The 20,152-nt window shown below is 41.9% G+C and overlaps 1 protein-coding gene across 1 annotated transcript in view; it reads left to right on the top strand.

The window, feature by feature from the left end:
* Positions 1-20,152, top strand: part of pdlim2 (PDZ and LIM domain 2 (mystique)) — a 45,954-nt gene that overhangs the window by 17,026 nt on the left and 8,776 nt on the right. The window contains exons 4-7 of the mRNA XM_073467163.1: positions 2,735-2,804; positions 3,258-3,409; positions 5,619-5,682; positions 19,216-19,334. Of these exons, the coding sequence (XP_073323264.1) occupies positions 2,735-2,804; positions 3,258-3,409; positions 5,619-5,682; positions 19,216-19,334 (405 nt within the window). The remainder of the gene's footprint in view (positions 1-2,734; positions 2,805-3,257; positions 3,410-5,618; positions 5,683-19,215; positions 19,335-20,152) is intronic.

Genomic DNA, 20,152 nt, shown 5'->3' on the forward strand with positions numbered 1-20,152 from the left:
ATTGAGTAGCACAAATCTGTAATTTTTAATTTGTTCTTTGCTTTGAGTTGAGAGCGTCCCCTTTTTTTTCCAGCTAAACATCTGGTTGGCAGTTTATTCACATGAAACCAGCAGTGATGTGGGTACTGGCTGTCATCACACAGATGGTGAAGAAGCTGGCAGCAGCCATTCTGCATAGAAGAGTTTTCTTTTAGGCGTGTCTGCTGTATACAGACACAGTGGTTTGTTGTTGCTGCATCCAGGGTGCTCATCCCAGACTTTGCTAACTGGGTTATTTTTACATGACAAAGCCACCACACCATCACTGTCTTGTCATTGACCCTTCAAGCTTTTTAGTCGGGCTTGTTTACGGCTTCTCGTTTGGACTTCATTGTTCATTGATGTTTCGCGGATGATGTCACGATGATTAAAGCATTTGTCCTTCTGTGATCCTTTAGCTCTCTGCTCATCTGATGGGTATAGCTTTACCACGCAGTCAAACTGAAACAGTAGATTAGAGTTTCCTCTTTGATACTGAGACACTGTGATATGCATGCAGCATCCAGCATACGTCATTATCTCATCTGATCATGACAAATTCAAAATGCACTGACAGTGCTGTTGCTACAGTGACAAACACAAACTTGACTGCATTTCTTTGACTTTGGCTTAAGCGGTAAAGCAGCCGTGCTAGCTATCAAACCGACATGGGAGAATAATAGAAGGTCAGTTTGTTTTATATATGACAAAAACACATTTCAAATAAAAAGAAAAATGAAAAGAGGACCAAAAAGCTGTGAGGTATCAAAACTTGGCCTTACATTTCCGGAACATTCATAGTTTTAACTTTTTCTTTGCTCAGAGAGTTGCTGATGAAGTGTTTTTGGAGTGCTTATGTAGATTTATGTTATTTTTAAAAAAAAAAAAAATTCCATTGTTCAACATCAAGTGGTTTAGAAACTGCTGCTCATCCTCTCAGACTACTACAAGACAGCCTTTATTGACACGGCTTCTGCTGATTGGAGCCTTCTGTTGTTTAAGTTCTGTATCTGTGATGAAGTTGCTTTCCTAAGTCTCAGGGAACTAAGCTTGATGTATTGATCTTCAGATGGTTTGGTCACTTTGGGTCTGCCTGATGGTGCTTTGGATGCAACTGATCCAGTTTCAATGTTCAGTGATCAATGCCCTGCCCCCTTAGAAACCTTTTAGTCTAGCTTCTCTTTGCTCAGAATAATATTTGACTTCTGACCATTTCATTTACTTTTGAATCCTCACACATTCTGATTATGTCCAGGTAAACGTGACAACATTGAGACTTTTGGACTCCAGTGTACCACTGTACTGTAAATTGTTGTGTTACAGAGACTGTCCGGATTACAAATCATGTTGCCCAACCAAAAGGGAACGTGCTTAATTTGCACAGCCCCCCGCAAAAATCACATCATCATTTTATTTGTATTTTTTTGACAAAAATGACCATTCACACTAAAATCGTGGCTCGTATGACAACCGCAATATCTGTGAAAATAATCTAATCACAGCTTGACACAAAGTATGTGCCTATTTTCCTGGTTATGGGTTTGAATCCTCTTGAACTCTGCTCAGTGTTACTTTTTTTTTAATATTGTAGCGCTGAGAATGGAGAGGTATTCTTACAATGCACACATTTGAGGAATCTGCCTCAGGCAGGTTAACTCCAGGTCCCCTCGATGACAGCTGTGAACAGCAAGTATCAGCAAACGGTTTTAGGTGCTGATTTATGCCAGTTTCACATCCCAGTGGTGTAAAGTCACAGTAAGCATTTTCACCAGAAGCACATTCTTCTGTTAAGGAGACTTTACCTGGAGGTTATAGACTAGACTAGACACTGATCTGATCATTGACCTAAAGACGTCTCATTGTCTAAAGACCTTGACTTCCTCTGGTGTTTTCGTGTACATGGTAGAAAGTTTACAGCACAAGGTGAGCATGTTCCTAATTCATAGCAGTGAGTTTTTCAAGCCTGCCACATTAATATCTCTCCTACGGGAAGAAACATCTTATGGCAGCTGTATCAGCTTTCATCTTCTCGCCATCTCTTTCTTGTAAACAATATTTGGAGCCCAGGCCACGAGAGGTGTGTTTCTGGGTGATTTACCACAGGCATCCAGGCCTTCCTGTGTGCCTCATTACCCCGGGCTCAACTGAAAGCCAGTCAGCCTCTAGTTCTGCAGCCAGGGGGGCACTGTGTGTTTGCATTGGCACTTATGCTGCCCATATTTTCCCCTCCAAATTCAATGATGGAATTGCTTACAGACTGTGTTTTCTATTTAAGAAAGTCAAACAAAAGTGACTAGTTGGAAAGACGAGATCCATCGAGAGAATATTTTGAATAGAGGGACAGAGTCTGCAGCACTGGTCTTCTGCAGCAATCATGAAGATTCATGGAAACATAGCAGTGGACGCTCGCCAGGACGTTAGCAGGAGGGCAGTCCAAAAATGAAGTTTACTCAGATTTATGACCCTTAGAAAATGGATTATCTTTTCCTCACTCAGCATTTTCCTTCAACTTCCTGAACACATTACATACAGCACTCTGAGTACATCAGCTTGTCCAGAATGTAATTTAGACCTTTTTGATTTCACATAAACTTCTATACTGCCAGGTTCTGGTTTTTTTTTTTTAGTTCAGCTATGATGATATGGGGTATAATCCTACATGCTACACAGATGGAGGCAAATTAAACTTTGGATTCTTTCTTTTCTGTCTTTCAAGACCTGAACCTCCCAGCCCAGGACAGACCAACGGCATCAGCACCCCTGAGCAGCTCACTGGACGTTTCCAGGTCAGTGCTGCAGCTCTTGATTACCGGACTTACCAGAACTTTATTCTCCATATCTTTATGATTGTTCACAAGTGCCTCTTTAATTTGGATAAAGCCTTGTTTTGGCTGCACAGGGTATTACGCTTCATTTTTACTAATGCATCCATCACACATCTGTTTATCACATAACTGCTTGTTTCACTGTCCTCAAGATGGAAGCAATACAAGACGTTGTAATGATTTAGTGCTTGTTCCTGAGTTTAATGGAGATCATGAGTCCCAAAGCACCACCCACACTACATGGTGATACTGAAGACAAAATACATACTCCTGTTTTAGGATGCAGCATTTCCTCCTCTTTGCTGACATTCTCACAGGTGTCCTTTTTATGCTTCTCAATTAAGCCTGGCAAAAATGCAGTCGTAAAGATCAAGTTACGTTCAACACATGCTAATACAATAACATGTTTCGCAGGAGGCAGTAATAGTGAGTCGAGATGAGAATCAGAACTACAGCGAGTACACCATCTCCAGCCCTGCGTCGCTGTCGCCTGGACCTTATTCACCACATCCTCCCGCCAGCCCCAACGGGAAGAGGGAGATACTGACACCGACCATCAACAAGAGGTAGCTCACCTGAACATTACAATGTTCAGACACGCAGATCACGTCAGGTTTCTTGCATACCTGACAGAAATCATTCAAATTAATTGGCTGCAATGCATATTTGATGGCATGTGGGGCTTTTGGCTGCGCCCAGTCAAACCAAGCCGCATTAATTTGCTTTATCATCGCCTGTTTGACCTCACCGAGTTGAGCCTTGCCGTGCTCTCCATGAACCCTCTCCGAAGTACAAACCCCCTTCTCCCCCTCAAAAGTGTATGTTACAAAACGATACTCAACTCATGTCTGTGCAGGAAACCTGAGAGAAAAATTGTTTTAAAAGGCTTCCGACTGAATCTTTTTTCGTTTCTCGTCTGTGTCCATGTTTGTACTTTCAGACATCTGCTGTCTTTAACTGTCTCATGCCAAAGGTGGTTCTTGAGGCAGATGCAACCCTCCTCCTTTTAATCTCAGTAAAATTGTGCTGTGTGAAGAAACTACTGTGGACTACAAAGTTTGGAATTTACCTAAAAAGTTGCAATAACAAATTTAAACCATGAAACTTTAATATGAGCTTACTTGCAACATTTGGAATTTCTGGTCCATGGATGTATAACGAGGATGCAGTGGTGCCGCTCAGCCTTGCTTCTTATTCTGCCCAGTGGCCACTCGTGGTACTGAAGTGAAAAATTCCCCACAGAACACGGTTAAAAAAGACTAAAACTATTGACAGGACACCTGGAACTCCAAACAAGGACCAGTTATTCTGAATTTTTGATTTTTGTTTCTAGATTTTCAAAACTTTCCTTAAGCCGAGAAAAGCTATTTAAAATCTGTGACGTCATCACAGGACTGAACAGGTGCCATCATTGGGTCTGGTAACCTGTTTAAAATCCTGTTTTTAAATTATACATCCATGTTTTGACCACTGAATACTGAACACCTCGGCTAGCTTGTCCACTCTTGCATTGTTAATGTGCTTAGCATTGTTGTAACAAAAGCAAAGAGAGTTCAAACCGTTTGAAGTCACACACATAAGATTTGGTTACTTGTAATTTATAGTTTGGACCTGAAAGATTAGATTAAAAAGAAATTCTTTCAGCTTGAACAGGGTCTAAGATAAAGTCTAAGAGCTGGACATTTCAGACGGACAGTTGAGTCTTTTCAGAAACACGTCTATTCACCATTTAAATAAGCTTACATCTGGACAAAAGGTTGCAACAAGTGCTCTCTTGACTCCACAACAGGCCCAGAGTCAATAGGTATGGGAATAACAGACAGAAAGTGGAGCCATGGGATTGTACTGTAGTAACAAAGGATATGCACAGGATATCACATTCCACCGTTTGCATTCACTTAGACAAAAGGCAGAATGTGGAACGTTCACCACCATCTCTCTGAGCAGAGCTGTTTGTTGACTCTCCTGGACAACTGTTAATGGGTCAAAGTTTAAACTCTAGTTTTCACCTTCATCTGGACTGATGAAGCTGCCCGTCTCGCACAGACATGATTTGTCATTATTAAATACAAAATTCTGTTATAATTATTTTGTTTTTCTATCATATTCACTGTAAATCAGTGTTTCAGTGGATAATATTGTCAGTAAAATTGTGTGGTACATAATGTCTCTTTTCAGGTGATTTTAGGAATTATGGTTCAACAACAGTGGCTCGCCAAAATAAACAAGTTAATTGGTTCATCAAATTTGAATTTGTGCAGATCCCTGTGGGAAACATGCAGAACTGGAATATGTTTAAGCAAGTGCATGATTATGGGAATACAATCCTGTGTACATATGTATATGTAATTGTTATATCTTAATATCAACATATATTGTGAATATACTGCATTTGAAAAATCAAATAATAGATAGAAAAATGTTCACTATGACCAAAATAACTGAACTGAATTGAGCTGAACATGAAATAACAAGAACGTTTGTTTTTGACTCATCCAGCAAATACCTGACCAATCAAAATACTTAATCACAGTGATGCAAAAGTCATGAAAAAATATAATATTGCATTTAGTCTGTGCAGTTGATTGATTTACAAAATGGCCCAATATAGCCACAAAAGCCTAACGATGCATCCAGAGTTATTAAAGTACTCAACAACTTAACGGTTTGAAAAATGTCATTTTTGTCTGTCTCTTGGTTTCTATCATTATATGCCCATCCCAAAATCATACATACTGTATGTATCATTGACACTCTGTTGTCTTGATGTTACAGTGTCCAGCTGCGCTCATGGTCTCCAGAGGAGAAGAGTCACAGGCTGTCCAGACCACTGTCACAGGTTGGTGGTTGTTGTTTCTTTAAACCTTTAAACCGGCCAAATCCTTTATTCCTTCCTAAACCTTCTGAGATTTGCAGCGAAGCGTTGCCCAAGATTGACTGTTTACCCTGCTAAAGAAAAGCAGCTGAATTCCAACTATAAAGTGTCTTTAATTAGATATGGAAAATTGGTTCCTGGTGAGCATGAAATTACGGTTTCCTCCAAGAGGAGACATGGGAGAGGAGTTTGTTGTGTTCCTGTCCTTGCACTAGAGCTACGATTAGTCGAGCTGATCAAAAGAAAATAAATCGCCAAATATTTTGATAATTGATTAATAATTTTTAGTCATTTTTCATGCAAAAAAGTCTCCAACTTCTTAAATGTAAGGATTTACTGCTTTTCTTAGCCATTGTCACAAGAGAATGTGTCTTTGGGTTTTGGACAACAAAAGAAATCTGAAAATGTCACTTTGGCCTCTGGGAAATTGGATTTATGGATTTATGGATTTATGGCACGCAAGAAGGTTTAGGATCTAGGAGTTTAATATACTGGACAAATACATGCAGCTGTTTAGAAAAATGTTTTTGTCCTCACAAAGTCAATCTGTCATTCATCTGTAGCTGTAGTTCACTTTGTCGGTACAGCTGGAGGTTTTTGTCCTCATGTGTGTATATTTATTTGGCTGCACTGTCCCAGACTGTAAGAATAACACTCCAAATCTCGGCCTTTCCTCTTGTATTGTTGCCCTCTGATGCCATAGAAGATGCCCTACAAAAGGTTTGTGGACAGCGTACTGTATGTGGAGTCCACAGTAAAGGCAGGATACACAGAGGAGGTTTGACATTTCTACAGCAGGGAGTGTATAAACTTCAAAGGTCAGTCTTTGAAAATATCTGACATTAAGCTGAGCAACAATCCGAAGCTGTTTCATTCAGAGCCTGCTGTATAGGGAAAAAAATGATTACTTTCTGTCAAACAATGGCCTTAACCTTTGGTTGTCTGAATGGAGGCTCATTAGTCTCAGTAAGAGGTAAAATATGGGAGGCAAATAAAATACAGACAGGGGTTATCATGAGACTGCAGCTTAACTATGCTATCCTTATTCACCAGTCCTGCAACAAAACCAAGAAGGGGGACTCCGGCATCTGGAGAGACCTCAGTGAGTTAAAGAGAGAAATTGTTGTGGGAAAGTTCATCATGAGCTATTTCAGCTATGCCTACATGCTTCGTCTCAAGCGTGGGTCCCACTGAAGATAGAACATGTGAGCTGACAGAACAGGAAAAAACATACAAGACCTTTTGTAACGACACGAGGAATTCCAGCCATTTTTATCATTCTGGACATAATGTCAGATAAATATGCAGAGGTTTGAACTTCAAAACATTCAAGTGTCCCTTCTAAGAAGCCGCTGGATGAGAAGGTCCTTTTTTTAAGATTTCTCTTCGAGTTTGGGATTCTTTGTGTTGTTTACATGTTAAATGGGATTCAGATGTACTGTCACTCACAGCGGTGTCCACTCTCTGAAGATGGTGGCTTACGTCAGAGCAGTTTTCATCTGTTTCCCAGTGGGAGACAGATGAACCAGTCTAGCCATGATGTAACTGGGCTCCAAGTGGCTCTTTTGAGGATGCCGTCATTACTTTTTCTGCAGATTATGACCAGTCTTTCTTGAAATAAAATGCTCATGTTAGTCATGACTGCTATGAAAGCTGATCCCAGCAAAATATAGTCTTTAGGAATCCAAAGACAAAAGTCTCCCTTAATAACTAATTTGATGTGACTGCAAAGCCACATGGCATGTTGTCTCCATCCAAGTTGTTTTAGGGCAGGGAGTGTGTGCAGAGTGTCTGTGTGTGCAGACATGAATCAGCTCTCTGACTTGGCTCACTGTTGAGGCAGATCCAACTGACATGAGTGTGATATGTGATGTTCATTTAGAGGACGGACGCCTCAGGCCGGACCGAAGATGATAAAGTTGTCTAGTGTCAAGTCCTTCACACTTGGAAGTGAATTAGCTTGTCTGTGCTTTGGATCCCTTCGGCTAGAAAGTAATTGTAAATTAACCATTTCAGATTCCAATGGTGAGTGTTGTGAAGGGCATTTTACACATGAACATCACTTTACTTGTCACGAAGAAGACGACTCGGCCTCAGTTTGATCGACATGAGTGTTTACCAGACAGAATGGAAAGAGGAAGAGATGAGTTGCATCACGGGAAATTTAGGATGATGTGTTTTTGGAGTTTGACCCAGACTAGAGACATATGCTGCATTCCATTGTACTCTGACCTCCAACATGGAAGTACAATCGAACAACCTTATAAGTCCGAAACAGGACAAGATGTTCGTATCGTAAGAGTTCTGGTTTTAGTTTGTTGTCCGAGTATCGACCAATCATGTTCAAACCAGGTTTTTTTGCATGCAGGTAAGCAGTGCGTGAGTCCAAGATGCAATCTCAACACCCATTGACAATTGTTTGACGATTCATTAGCTTTTTTTATCCTCATTCATATGCAGATAAATTAAGCCTCAACATCATTCTCACTTCTCAAGTTGCTTATCAGACAATAAACAATGACTGGCACGGGGAAGAGGAAGTCTTGTTCTGATTTCCATTATCCACCGGCTACAACGGAAGCACTACAGTATAGGCTTTTGTCTTCAGAGGCTAAATAGTCATCAGATGATTGTCGATTGGTTCCGATATCGCATCTGGTCACACATGCTCAATTAATCTTACTGATACGACATGTTATTGTATTATTCCTCACTGCAGGCATTGTAAGCCGTTGTTAAGTACAGATGCTGATGTTTTCAGCATCAATCCCAAACCACATTCAACAACCCACTGTGGAGTTATAGTGAGGCTGTGGCCAGCAAACCATGGCGGAGCACACTTCCGTATTGGCCTACCAAAAAACACATTAGGAGCTGTGTTGTGGCCGAGAGCTCCATCAGTGAGCTCTGAGGAATGAACGCGCTCATGTCACAGCTGTCCGTCAGGGACGCCCTCACATGTTTGTGGTATTTATGGAGTCGCTTGTTCTCCCGTTCTCCTGACCATTTTTAAATTCACCCTGTTCTCTCATTTTTCCAATGTTGGAATCTGTATCGTTGTGTATCCTTTGGGAGTCGTTACATTCCTTCTATCTCCTGCTGCTCCAATATCAACGTTTGCCTTTTTTGGCTTTTTTAACTGTTGGTTCAGTATGTTTGAATTAATATCAAACTGTATGTTTTCAGAAGACTGCAATTTGAGACGTGTAATCACTGCCTCGTCCACCCTTTTTTACTTTTTAAACCTGTTTTGGACTGTTTGCTCTGCCTTCTGTGCCTGACAGCCTGAGTGTTTACCATCATCCAGCCTATTGGATGAGAGTTTGGGGTTTTGGCTGACCCCTTCCTCCGAGGGATGTCTACCCTGGTTTTAAAGTGGTGACGAGCCTCCTGCCGCAGCGCTGTGATTAGTGAGTGGAGTTCTTTCAGAGCGCTCGGTGGGGAAATGGCTGGGAAGAGGCCTGCCATGGGCACTCTGTGCATTATGCAGCTCGGGCTGGCAGGAACACAGCAGCCCAGTGAGCGCTGAGATGTGGAGCCTCCATGACAAGGGCCTCTGTCCTGCCTGAGAAGTGCAGAGTGCTGCTGTATCAGGTGATCAGCCTCTCTGAAAAGCTCCTAAAAGGCTTTTCCACCCCTGTTTTTGCTCCCTGAGTGTGGAGAGTGGGATGCGCAACAGGATCCCCCATTTTCCAGGGTGTTGGATGTCCTGAGAAAAAGCCTGTGTACAATAGTGGCTGTGATGGCAGAGGCTGTGGAAGGCTGGTGCTGCTTTTTCCCCTCGCGTCACAAGGCCTGTCGTTGTGCGATGGGAGCTGGAAGAGACGGGGGTCGGAGTGGAGCAGCGTGGACACCAGGGAGCCTGCTGACATTCCCAAACTGTACTTAAGCCATCACACCACTGTGCTCAGCCCAGAGGCTGCTCCAACACAGCAATGTCCTTTGTGCCTCATCATGAGTCCAAATTGCCTGCACATGAATTATAACATGCAAAGATTAGAAGCATTAGACAATGCACTTCCTGGCTTTGACTTACAAAAGACATCTTCATCGACCAATGTTGGCCTTTTCTGCACATTTCTTTCATTGCTTTGCACTCTTGGTGCTTATGGGACTCTAAACTTGACTGTAAAACTATTTTCCCTTGGGTCAAGAATGTCTGCATTGACCTTTACATTTCCCATACCGCAAACATTTGGCCATGTGAATGAATGTTGTTCAGGAAGTCGATCCAGAACATCTCGATCAAGCTCTAAAGGGTCGTGTGTTGAATAAGGAAAGTGACCTTTTTAATCAGTAGTCCTGTTGCAGGAAGCATCCCTAATGGTATCAACCCACCAGCTTACCCTGACCGCCGACCTTCATTAGAGGAAAGACGAATGCAAAGAAAGCTGCAGACATTTAAAATGCATTGCTGTAGACATTAAAAACTCCTGCAGGAGTACGTGAGTAAAGTTGTTTCTTTATTAGGTGTAACTTTGTATCCTGCAGTTTTATTTTGTTTTGTCTTGCCATGATGCGACTGGCTGTGTTCACTGACTTCAATATCTTTTAATAACGGCTCACCACCATGACAAAAGGAGCGAAGGCATCCTGGATTCCTTGAAGTCAGGCATGAGATTATATCTGAACTGGCCGGCCACCGTCATGATTCGGAGCATCTGTTTATATCATCAAGAAATGACCACAACAGGATCTCTGTTGCGATGCACAGGGCCAAAACCAAACTGCTTTGACCCATCACTGGGCCATTAGGACCAGGCTCCGTGTCTGGGTTTGCAGTTGCTGCACTTTGAGGTTCCTGAGGGTTGCCTTAGTGGGCTGCAGGATCCTGTGCTGGGATAGGGTGGTTGCTTTATAAATATATCCCTCCTAGCGTAGGATGGCCAGCTCCTGCAGGGTGACACTCAGTGCAGACCAAACCTTTCCTCTTTATGCTATATTGGGTGGAGTGGCCTTGGCTGCATGACATGTGTCAGTAAGCTCTTTATCCAGAGAGGGCAGGGTAAGTCTATCCATACATCCTCTATTCCATACATCTCCACCGTTCTCAGAGCAGCCCGGCCTGCGCGCCAGTGGCTGGCTTTGTCCTGCACTATTCTGGAGGTTGTGGTGGACTGGAGTGCAAAGCTGCGGTCAGCGCTTTGAGCCAGAACTGGTGACATGGCATGCAGGAATAGAACTAAGTTTTTGTTTTTTAAATGGAACCAGAATGTAAAACTTTATATTGCAGGCACTGCTGGTTGAAGATTGTGGTTATTACTAAGACTTTACTTTCAGAGAGTTGTCAAGGTAAATGCACCTCACCTGTAGCTGCTTCTCCTCCAGCACTAAATGTAGACATGCATAACTTTTCCTTGGCGATGATGGCTTGGAATGATGTGCTATTTCAGGGCTGACATGAGCGGGGCTGTTGTTTGGATTGGCAGGTCGGCGCTTCGCTAAGCCAAGCTAGTGTCAGGGGAGCGAGCTGGCTGTGGCCACGGTGGAGGGATGTTTTCTTCTCTGCACAGTGAGCTCTGTGACTGGACAGTGTGAGGTCTTTTCACGTGGACTCGTCGCTGTTAAGCTCAGGGTCCATTGTGGCCCCAGCGCGGGCAGCATGCCTCTCCTCATCCCCACTGATTGATCAGCACACGTGTTTTTCTTTCCCCCGCAGTGGAAAAGCAAACTGGGGCACTTTTGATTCCCCGTGCTTTCCAAGCCCCCGGGCGCACTCATGGGGACACTCGGCCATGCGAGTTTTATGGGGAAATGTTGGCCGGGAGAGATGGGCCTTTTTACTAGTTGCTGCTGTTTACGAAGGTGGTTGAGCGGTATGTCAACATTCCAAAAGTTGTTGTCAAGGGAACGACGTGTATAACTGCCCCTCAGTGTATCCGCGCCAACAAAAACAGACATGTCAGCATATATTCCCCTAGTTTTACACGGGACAACACCTACGTTTGAGGGTAATGGTTACTATGGCTGCATTTGTTGGTCATAAATCATAATTGTTAAGCTTGTAAAATGGCATCAGCAGTTAACGCCGAAGAATAATTCTGCAACACTGAGACACCATAAAGGCATGTCTTGCTGACACTTTGGATTTATGTTTTAGCCATTCATGGAAATTCCTGTAGAAATATGAGCATTGGGCTACACTCCATCATGTTGTATTGCATTATAAGTCATAGTATTATGTTATACAGTAGAGTTACTGTATATCTGTGTGAAACCAGAGAGAGAGAGACGTAGCAGACTGTTTCTAATTACTGCTGTCATCATTAACCATTAGAGCTCTGACTGTCACCTTGTTATAGAGGGGTTTTACTGATGAGCTGTGAAAAGTGGCACCACATCGAGACCTCCCAACTCAGTGACATTTTTGAGTCGAAAGTCAGCTTCTTTCGATTGTTACTGCGCTTTATTTGATGCATATGAAAGGAGGCATCCAGGCGACCGTAAATTAAAAGTATCATGAAGTCCAGCGAGTTTAGTCCAACCATAATGAACTCCAGATGTCTAATGGGCTTGATATGCTGCTGCAGTCGGAGCCTTGCGGGGAATTTAATAGGGATGAAAAATGTGTTGCTTGTAGCACCCTTCGAGGATAAATAAACGCTCAGACTCGGTACTCATTGTGTCTCTGACTTTTTGGTGGCAGTGTGGGGGAGCGAGTGCCTCCCTCGGACCACCTACACTTTGATCACATGAAACGGCTTTGGCTTGTCTCAGTGGTCTCAAAGCCTTTACTGTGCCATTACAGTTCACACACAATCGGGTTCATCCACATTCATCATGAACATTACAGGACAGAAATTGTTTTGCTAAAAAATTCCTCTTGCATCTACTAGTAAACAGTTCAGTGTATCATTAATGTGTCTTTTTGAACTGATATTGAGTTGAGATTAAAAAAAATAAATTCTCACAGGCAGAAAACAAAAAAAAGTACATTCAGCTCTGTTTTATCTGACAGTGGCGACAGCATACAGAGGAATTACTGTCTACTGACTGTCGTCCTGTTGTCTTCATCCCTCTGCTGTTCGTTCGGCCTCTAATCTTATCCATATGGTTTATATCAGAGGCAGTTTGATGGTGTGTGGCCGCGGTGAGCGACTGGAGAGAGGGGGAGGTACAGTATTAGCACTGGCATCACGGAGATCTGTCTCTTTTATTCCATGTTATTGAACGCCGCACAAGGATTTTTGTGTAGAAAGAATTATAGAGGATTGAGAAGATTGAGCTCGACTTTAAAAGCTCACTTCATGTAGTGACTGGGTACTGTATGTGAAGAGTTTTACATTCCTTTTGTGATAAAGGTTGAATGACACATGCCCTGAGGTCTATTGTTTGTATATATTAAAGGAGCGATTTGTAAGATTTGGCAGATATAAAGAATTTTAGTTTAAAACATTAAAAAAATGAAGTGGAATAAGTGAGAAGAAGCAAAGAGTCAAAGACCTTTATGTACTGTGTTGCATAATGGTCCACTGAAGCTATATCTTATGTACATGTAGCGTTAATTTCTGAGGACATGCACAGTTGATGCTTCAGACGGACTCAGGATACACGAGCCAGCCCTCGTGCGTACCTGAACACGTGTAAAAAACAAGTATATTTTCAGAAATAGTCCTATAGCCACTGCAGTATAGGCGAGAGATGTAAAAACAGCAATGTCGCTACTTGATCTAATAAATGAAAAAAAAATAAAACTCACCAAATGTCAAGAAAATAAATATTACTACACCCATTTTCCTTACTAAAAGGAAAAATTCAACTGTAAATCTCCTGAATTCAAGTTTCTTACTTTCACTAAAGTAAGACAAGTTTAACTGCCTTGATAATTTTTCATTCAAACCCGACATGAACAAAATAAAACTCACCAACACAGTCCTGGTTTGTCTTTCCACCATCACCTCTGGTTAGGTTGAAAAATAATCTTTTATTCAGAGTAAGATGTGAAAATATTCCATCCCTCTCTCTTATCTGCCGCTTCACAGCTCGGTGTCTTCTCGCCCTCTGCGTAATATTGCTGATCAGGGCCACTGTAAATCACCTCCATCCCTTGTCTTCAGACTGGCATCTGTTGGTCTCGAGGGCTGTGTTCAGTCGCAGGGTGGTGTCCAGCCATGTTAACAGACCCCAGTCAGCTGATGAGGCCGCTTACCTCCACAGCTAACTGAGTTAGACTTTCTCATGGCAGCTAGTCGCTACAGCCAAAGATAGCTACAGCAAAGTGTATAGTGAGCACTCCAATTCTGGCCATTTCTTACAAGTAACACTGTTAAATGTTGGACTTGAAAATTCATATGGAGCTGTAGTCAGTTTTCACCCATCAGCGACCTGGGCGAGTCATATTATTCCGATCAGACCTTCCATAAAGAAGCTGCAGCAGGATATGAGGCAATAATAAAGGTCAAGAATGTTAATGAGATGAATTTTGATATAAACCGATGTCCCGTGTTCAGGCGCACATTGTGTTTTATTTGTTACAGAGTGTGCACGCAGCAATGCACCATTGCTCAGACATAATTACAAGGCAGGGTCCATCAGTGACAGTGGATAACGAGTAGGTTACCATCAGCCTCAGGTCTTTTGCTCAGGACCTCCACCAATGCACACTGCTGGATAGGAAACAGTGTACACAGCTCTGATTATTACCCAGCCCAGGATGTCTGCTCGTGTCCCCCCCGCCTCATTGTAGTACAGCAGTCATGTCTGTGGTGGAGACAGTGAATGAGCAGTTATAGCACTTTCTTACAGCAGCACCAAGATTCCCAAAATAAGAACTCCCCTCGGCATCGCTGCTGTGTGCTGCTGGTCCATGCCCTGTAATTGAAGCTGCAGGGTGGTAATGATGATGATGCAGAGTGGCTTGCTTGGAGCCAGACTGAAGGCTCCTCCACTGGCACTGTCCCCAACGTCTCCCATGGGTCTTGATCTGAAACAGCTGCCCTCACTTCAGCTCACCATTTCCTGTTTGTTTGTGTCTTGAAGTGGCCAATCATAGGCCAGAGGCTTGTTTTCATTTTAAAATGGCTCTTTTGCATTTTTGACAGGTTTTTTTTCCCCTCCCGTAACGTGCCTTTTCTTGAACATAAGCCAGTCACACTCAATAACTTTAATCAAAGCATGACATTTAAGTTCAGTCATCCAAAAACGCTCTTTAGAGCAACAAAGGACATTTAAAAAAAACAACAGATTATTCCAGATTTTAAAAGCTGGTATCCCTAATGGTTTTAAATCAATAAATCACTGTTAAAAACTGTTGTGTAGACAGATAGAAATTAAACAGTAAACATAGAAATTAGCACAATTGATTGATTTTGACTTTGAGAAATTAGGCTGGCTATGGTTTGTCAGGTCAGCTCACACATTTCGTGCTGAGATAGTCTCCCGCCCCCTCCCCTCTGCCAGGGATAAAAGCGGGTAGAGAAAATGGATGGGTGGATGGATGATTCAAATAAACAGCAGACAACTAGTCTGCCATCTTTGCTGCAGATGTCTTGCCGCCGCAGAGGGGACACATCCTGCAGAAAGTTATAGATTTCGACATCAGAACTTGTAAAACTTGGTTTCAAGTTTAATATGAAATACATGTCACTAAATTAGTTCAGAAAATCATATCCATTCATATCCATCTGCACCAAGAAATGTTAACTGAAAAATGAGATTAAATACATTATGATGCGCCAGTATGCAGTTTTTCATAACATCTACTGACTTATAACTGACATATAATGCCCTCATTACATTGCCCCAAATCTCGTATGTTAAAGAAAAAAATATCTCCCATGTTTCCCCACCACTTTTCAACGCAACGTGATGCCCTTCATTTTTGCACAGATATTACCTTTTTCCAACTGACCCCTGCCCACTTCAAACTGTAAAAAAAACACAGCCAAAAAAATGTGAAATATTCAAAAATGTTCAAACTTTGGCAGAAAATAGTGTGTTTGTGTAGGACAAAAAAAGGTTATCTGGCCCTTTAAAAAATGAGGGTTGTGTTTCAGTGTATTGAATGTACTCATGAACTCACACAGGTTAGAGATGTTATTGTATATGCAGGTCAAGACCAGCACAGCAGACTTGACTTGGCCTAATGATTCTGGGTATGTTGACTGTGAGCTCTGATTAAAGTTTAATGCAGCTTTAATCAGAGCTTCCTCCTCTCTCCAGCCACAGGAACCAGGAAGACTTGGCTGATTTTCGTCAGTGGTCTCTCTGAACTGAGCTCCAATCCGAGACAAAATAACAGGCTTCCCTCAGCTCGCCTGTGCCCCTCCCTAAAGTTTGTTGGTGCATGAGACATTGGGGCATTGTTGGCACTTCCATGGTGAGGTTTACCAAACGCATTGTAGGCCTGAGATCAGCCGTGTGTAATGGTGTGATGGCTCACAATGCAGCAGTGAGGATTTTGGGGGAGCCCAGCTTACGGCCACTGCCAGCCGTGCCATGGTTACTGCTATAAAAGGCTGGCATCGGAGACTGTAGAATAGATGATTGTTGTGGGAGAACCGCTCTGGTGGTGCAGACAAAGTTTTTTTGAACTTTCTAAGGTCAAACTCAATCACAGCTGCATACTCGCTGTCACAGAGGAGCGCTTGGTTTTTTTCTCTCTCTCTCTCTCCCTCTTCCTTTTGTTTTTCTTTCCTTCATTGCATTCCTCTTGAGTCTCATAGATCAGAGTTGTGATTTTACCCGTAATTCTTCTGCTGCTGGAGAGTATGAAGATCCACATTCAGTAGCCAGACGCTTATATAACATAGGCTTGGTTTGCATTAGTATGGATTCATATACACATACTGTGTGGCTTCACTAGGTTTTCCCGAAAGAATCCCTAAAGCATGTATGTCTATCAGGTATATGCCCTTGAGATTGGTTCACAGCAGGAGAGAACATGGATGTCTCTATCCTTGTGGTCTGATGATATGGAATATGTGATGTTATGCCTGCAGTTATTATGCTGGGTTTATCCTGGGAGGAATTGCAGGGAGATGTCCCGTTGATCGTTTCTGGTAAAGGCTTCCTGGCACGCACCGCTAATCTGCCCACTCGCTGAGGAAAAAGAAGAGGAAAATTGGACTCAATTGAGAACAGAGACATTGTTCAAAGAGTTGCTGAATTGGAAGCGGGTGCTGCTGGCACTGGACACACAAATCTTTGACTCCATCGGTGCCACTGTGTCAGCTTCGAACTCCAGCATCAGCTCCAGCTTGAGTCACAGACATGTACCGGTTCAAAGGGCCGGGTAGAGACATTTCTCCGTTGGATGGAGGCTGCGTGACACTGATGCCAGCTGGAGACAGTTGAGGGAGAAAAACCCGTGAGCTTTATTGTGAAAGCTCTACTCTTGAGACTTTTGAGTTGTCTGAGGGCTATTTGATTCATAACTGTTCCTGGACTGTGCACAGACCCAAAATAAAGTAATAGCTTTGTTTCCCTGGTAAATTGGAAGTTGTGAAACTGTTTGGAGACACATTTTTTAAAACAATGTCATTTTTGTTAGTTTGCTTTTTGCAGCAGAGTTTAAGTAGGCTTTCTGTTATCATCAGTAAGTGGCAGGGCTGTAAAGTTTAGGACTGCACGATATGGAACTTTTTCAGGCAATACGATAACTGATAATAGGCTGCTTTTAATGGCCAATATCAATGAGTCAACTGATGTTCATTTTTATTAAAAAAATGTAAAATTTAATATTTAATTTCTTCTTCTTCTTCTTCTGCTTCTGCTTCTTCTTCTTCAACTCTCCCTGTGTTTTTTGACGGATTGCACCAACTTTAGAGGAGCTTGCTGCTATATATTATCAGCTCCACTTGTTGGCTTTAATTAATATCCATATATAACCAATACAAATTCTCCATTATTGGGCTGATAATTTACCAGGCCGATATTTATCGTCCACCACTAGTAAAATGAATGAAAATATTATGGAAATCGCATGTATAGCAATATTGCAATTTCCAAAACACAGATGCTGCAGTTTTTGATAAGTGTTGTTGTTTGTGTGACAAAACAGCATCATAATGAAGTTCTGTAGTGCTGCACAGATGTCCTGGCCTACAAATGTTGCTCTGCAGATGGAAGGAAACGTGTGTTTGTTACAGACCCTAACAAATGTCATACCATCACAATATAGTAATACTGACAGTAGTTTTGTCAGTGAAATTTTAAATTGCAATGCAAAAATGACCATTCACACTTATCATATCACAATTGCAAAATCTGTCAAAATAATCTCAATATATATTTTTTGTCATATTGTGCAGCTCTAGTAAGTGGTCAGTATCCCAGGTGGTGAGAAGCCTGACAGGGTTGTGGTTAAAAACAATTACTTTGTTGGGATTCCTGACAGTAAAAATGTCTGCTTTGAGTTATGTGCTGTGCAGACCTGGTCCAGGTGTGCAGAGTGTTTAGTGTGAACATGTGCCCGAGGTCACTTTCATTAGTGGCTCACTCCTGGTCCCTCATGACCTAATTAAACTTGAATAAATCAACCTTTGCCCATAATGTTGTGACTGTGTGCTGCTGCCTTTGGTTTCTGCAATAAAAAGTGGCATTAGCACATCAGCTGAGACCTTTAGTTTATGAGCTTCTTGTGTACAGAAGGTGTGCAGCGCCCTCTTCTGTCGAAAGCCAAATACTCTCTTAAGACTTTGCTCACAGTTTCCTTCCATAATAACAGTGTTACTTGTACAGTAAGTGTTCAGTTTGAGGTTCTCCGCCTGGAATGTTTTCTCTCATTTCATGACGAGGGACACTGTTTATACCTACCATGAATAACTTTGCCCTGCATCTGGAAGCTATTGAAGTACATTCTGCCTCTGTGTTTCCTATCAGACCAACAGTTGAGTCAGTGCCAAACATCTGTTGCCAGACAGTCCGTCATCTATCAGCTGAGGGGCTGAAGTGCAGCACGTATATAAATAGTAATCAAGATAAGAAATGTTGATGTGGGTTGCTGCGATTGTTGAGACTGATCGGGCCGCAGGAGAGGAATGTTGGGCGTGACTCATGCAGTAGAAACTTAATGTGAGAGCACAGGGCAGCAAATTCAATCAAAGGGTGACTAAGTTTATTGTATATTTAGTTCTCTAAACTGAAACTCGCGTTCTGTATGTGGTGTTTCCCCATGTGGATCTCATTCAAGCTTCTGATAAATCTCTCCTGTGTTGATCTTGACTGGATATATTTTACATGAAGGTGTGTCAGACTGTGTTTTATTCCAGGTTGTCATACAGTACAGTCTCCTCAGATTTAGAGCTTCCTGAAACAAGGACGCTACATTTGTTCAGTGCCAATACACTGCTTATCCAAGATTATTTTCCTGCCTCTGCATAGCTCTCTCTGTGACTCTTTTTCAGGAACATTACATCATGATCTAAGCACTTGCGCCCTGTCTCAATAGATTTATTAACTCTAAAGCTGCAAAGTTGGTTTGAGCTGCGGCAGGAAGTGAGACTTTCATGATTACTCACTTTTTTTCTTTTGTTGTCGCCTCCTCTTCCTCTACAGGAGTTCTCCCCTTCAGACTACAGAAGTAACTCTGCGTCCAGCAGAACCCCGACACCACCGGGACGCTACTCACCTCATAGCCCCATTGATCGGGACGTACCCATGTCCCCACGCCGCAGGTAAAGGCCACTCGCGATCAATGCAAACATTTTGTATATTAATACCTATGCATACACACATATAATCTTTTATTTGCCCAATTTATTGCGATGAAACATGAAGTATAAATACGATACGATCCTAGAAAATCTAATAAGACATACAGTAGCTCTGAATCATTGCTTTTACTGCATCTATTGGAGAAGTGGAAAAAAAGACGTGCTGTACTTATTTATACTTTTGAATATGAACAATCCAAGGTTTTTACAGTGCACAAGACACTATACTCAGTACTGAATACATATTTCATGCCATTTTAATTTTATGACTTCATGAGTGTAAAATGGTAAGTTTTGGAAAGTTTTTACATAAAAGTGTCATTTTATATTCCAGTCTAAACAGCCAATAAAAGCGGTTCCTCCTCAGAGTTTGAAGTGTAAAGTACAGCCTGAAGCTTCCACATGTGAACAGCAGCAGGATGGTTTCATGTACAGGCAGTCATACAGCGCCATCTATAGGCCAGTAGGGGTGACACCCACAGATTCAGGCCTTAAAAGTCAACATTACCTGGTTGTGAAATGCTCATAGTCTTTTCATACTTGCTAGAAAAACTACAATAGAATTTTTCAGTATAACACTGACAGTAATAACTACCTTATAGTAAAAACATTTTTAAAAAACCCAACACTTTTTTTTGTGTCTGTGACAGATAATTTGAGCTGATTTAACGGCAGTATAATGTCTAAGATTTTGTTTAATTGTACTGTATTATTATTTATATATATATATATTTATGGATATTTAATGAAAGTGTAATCTTGACAAAATGGTATCTACT

The sequence above is a fragment of the Pagrus major genome, chromosome 5 (assembly GCF_040436345.1).
Source record: "Pagrus major chromosome 5, Pma_NU_1.0".
NCBI lineage: Eukaryota > Metazoa > Chordata > Actinopteri > Spariformes > Sparidae > Pagrus > Pagrus major.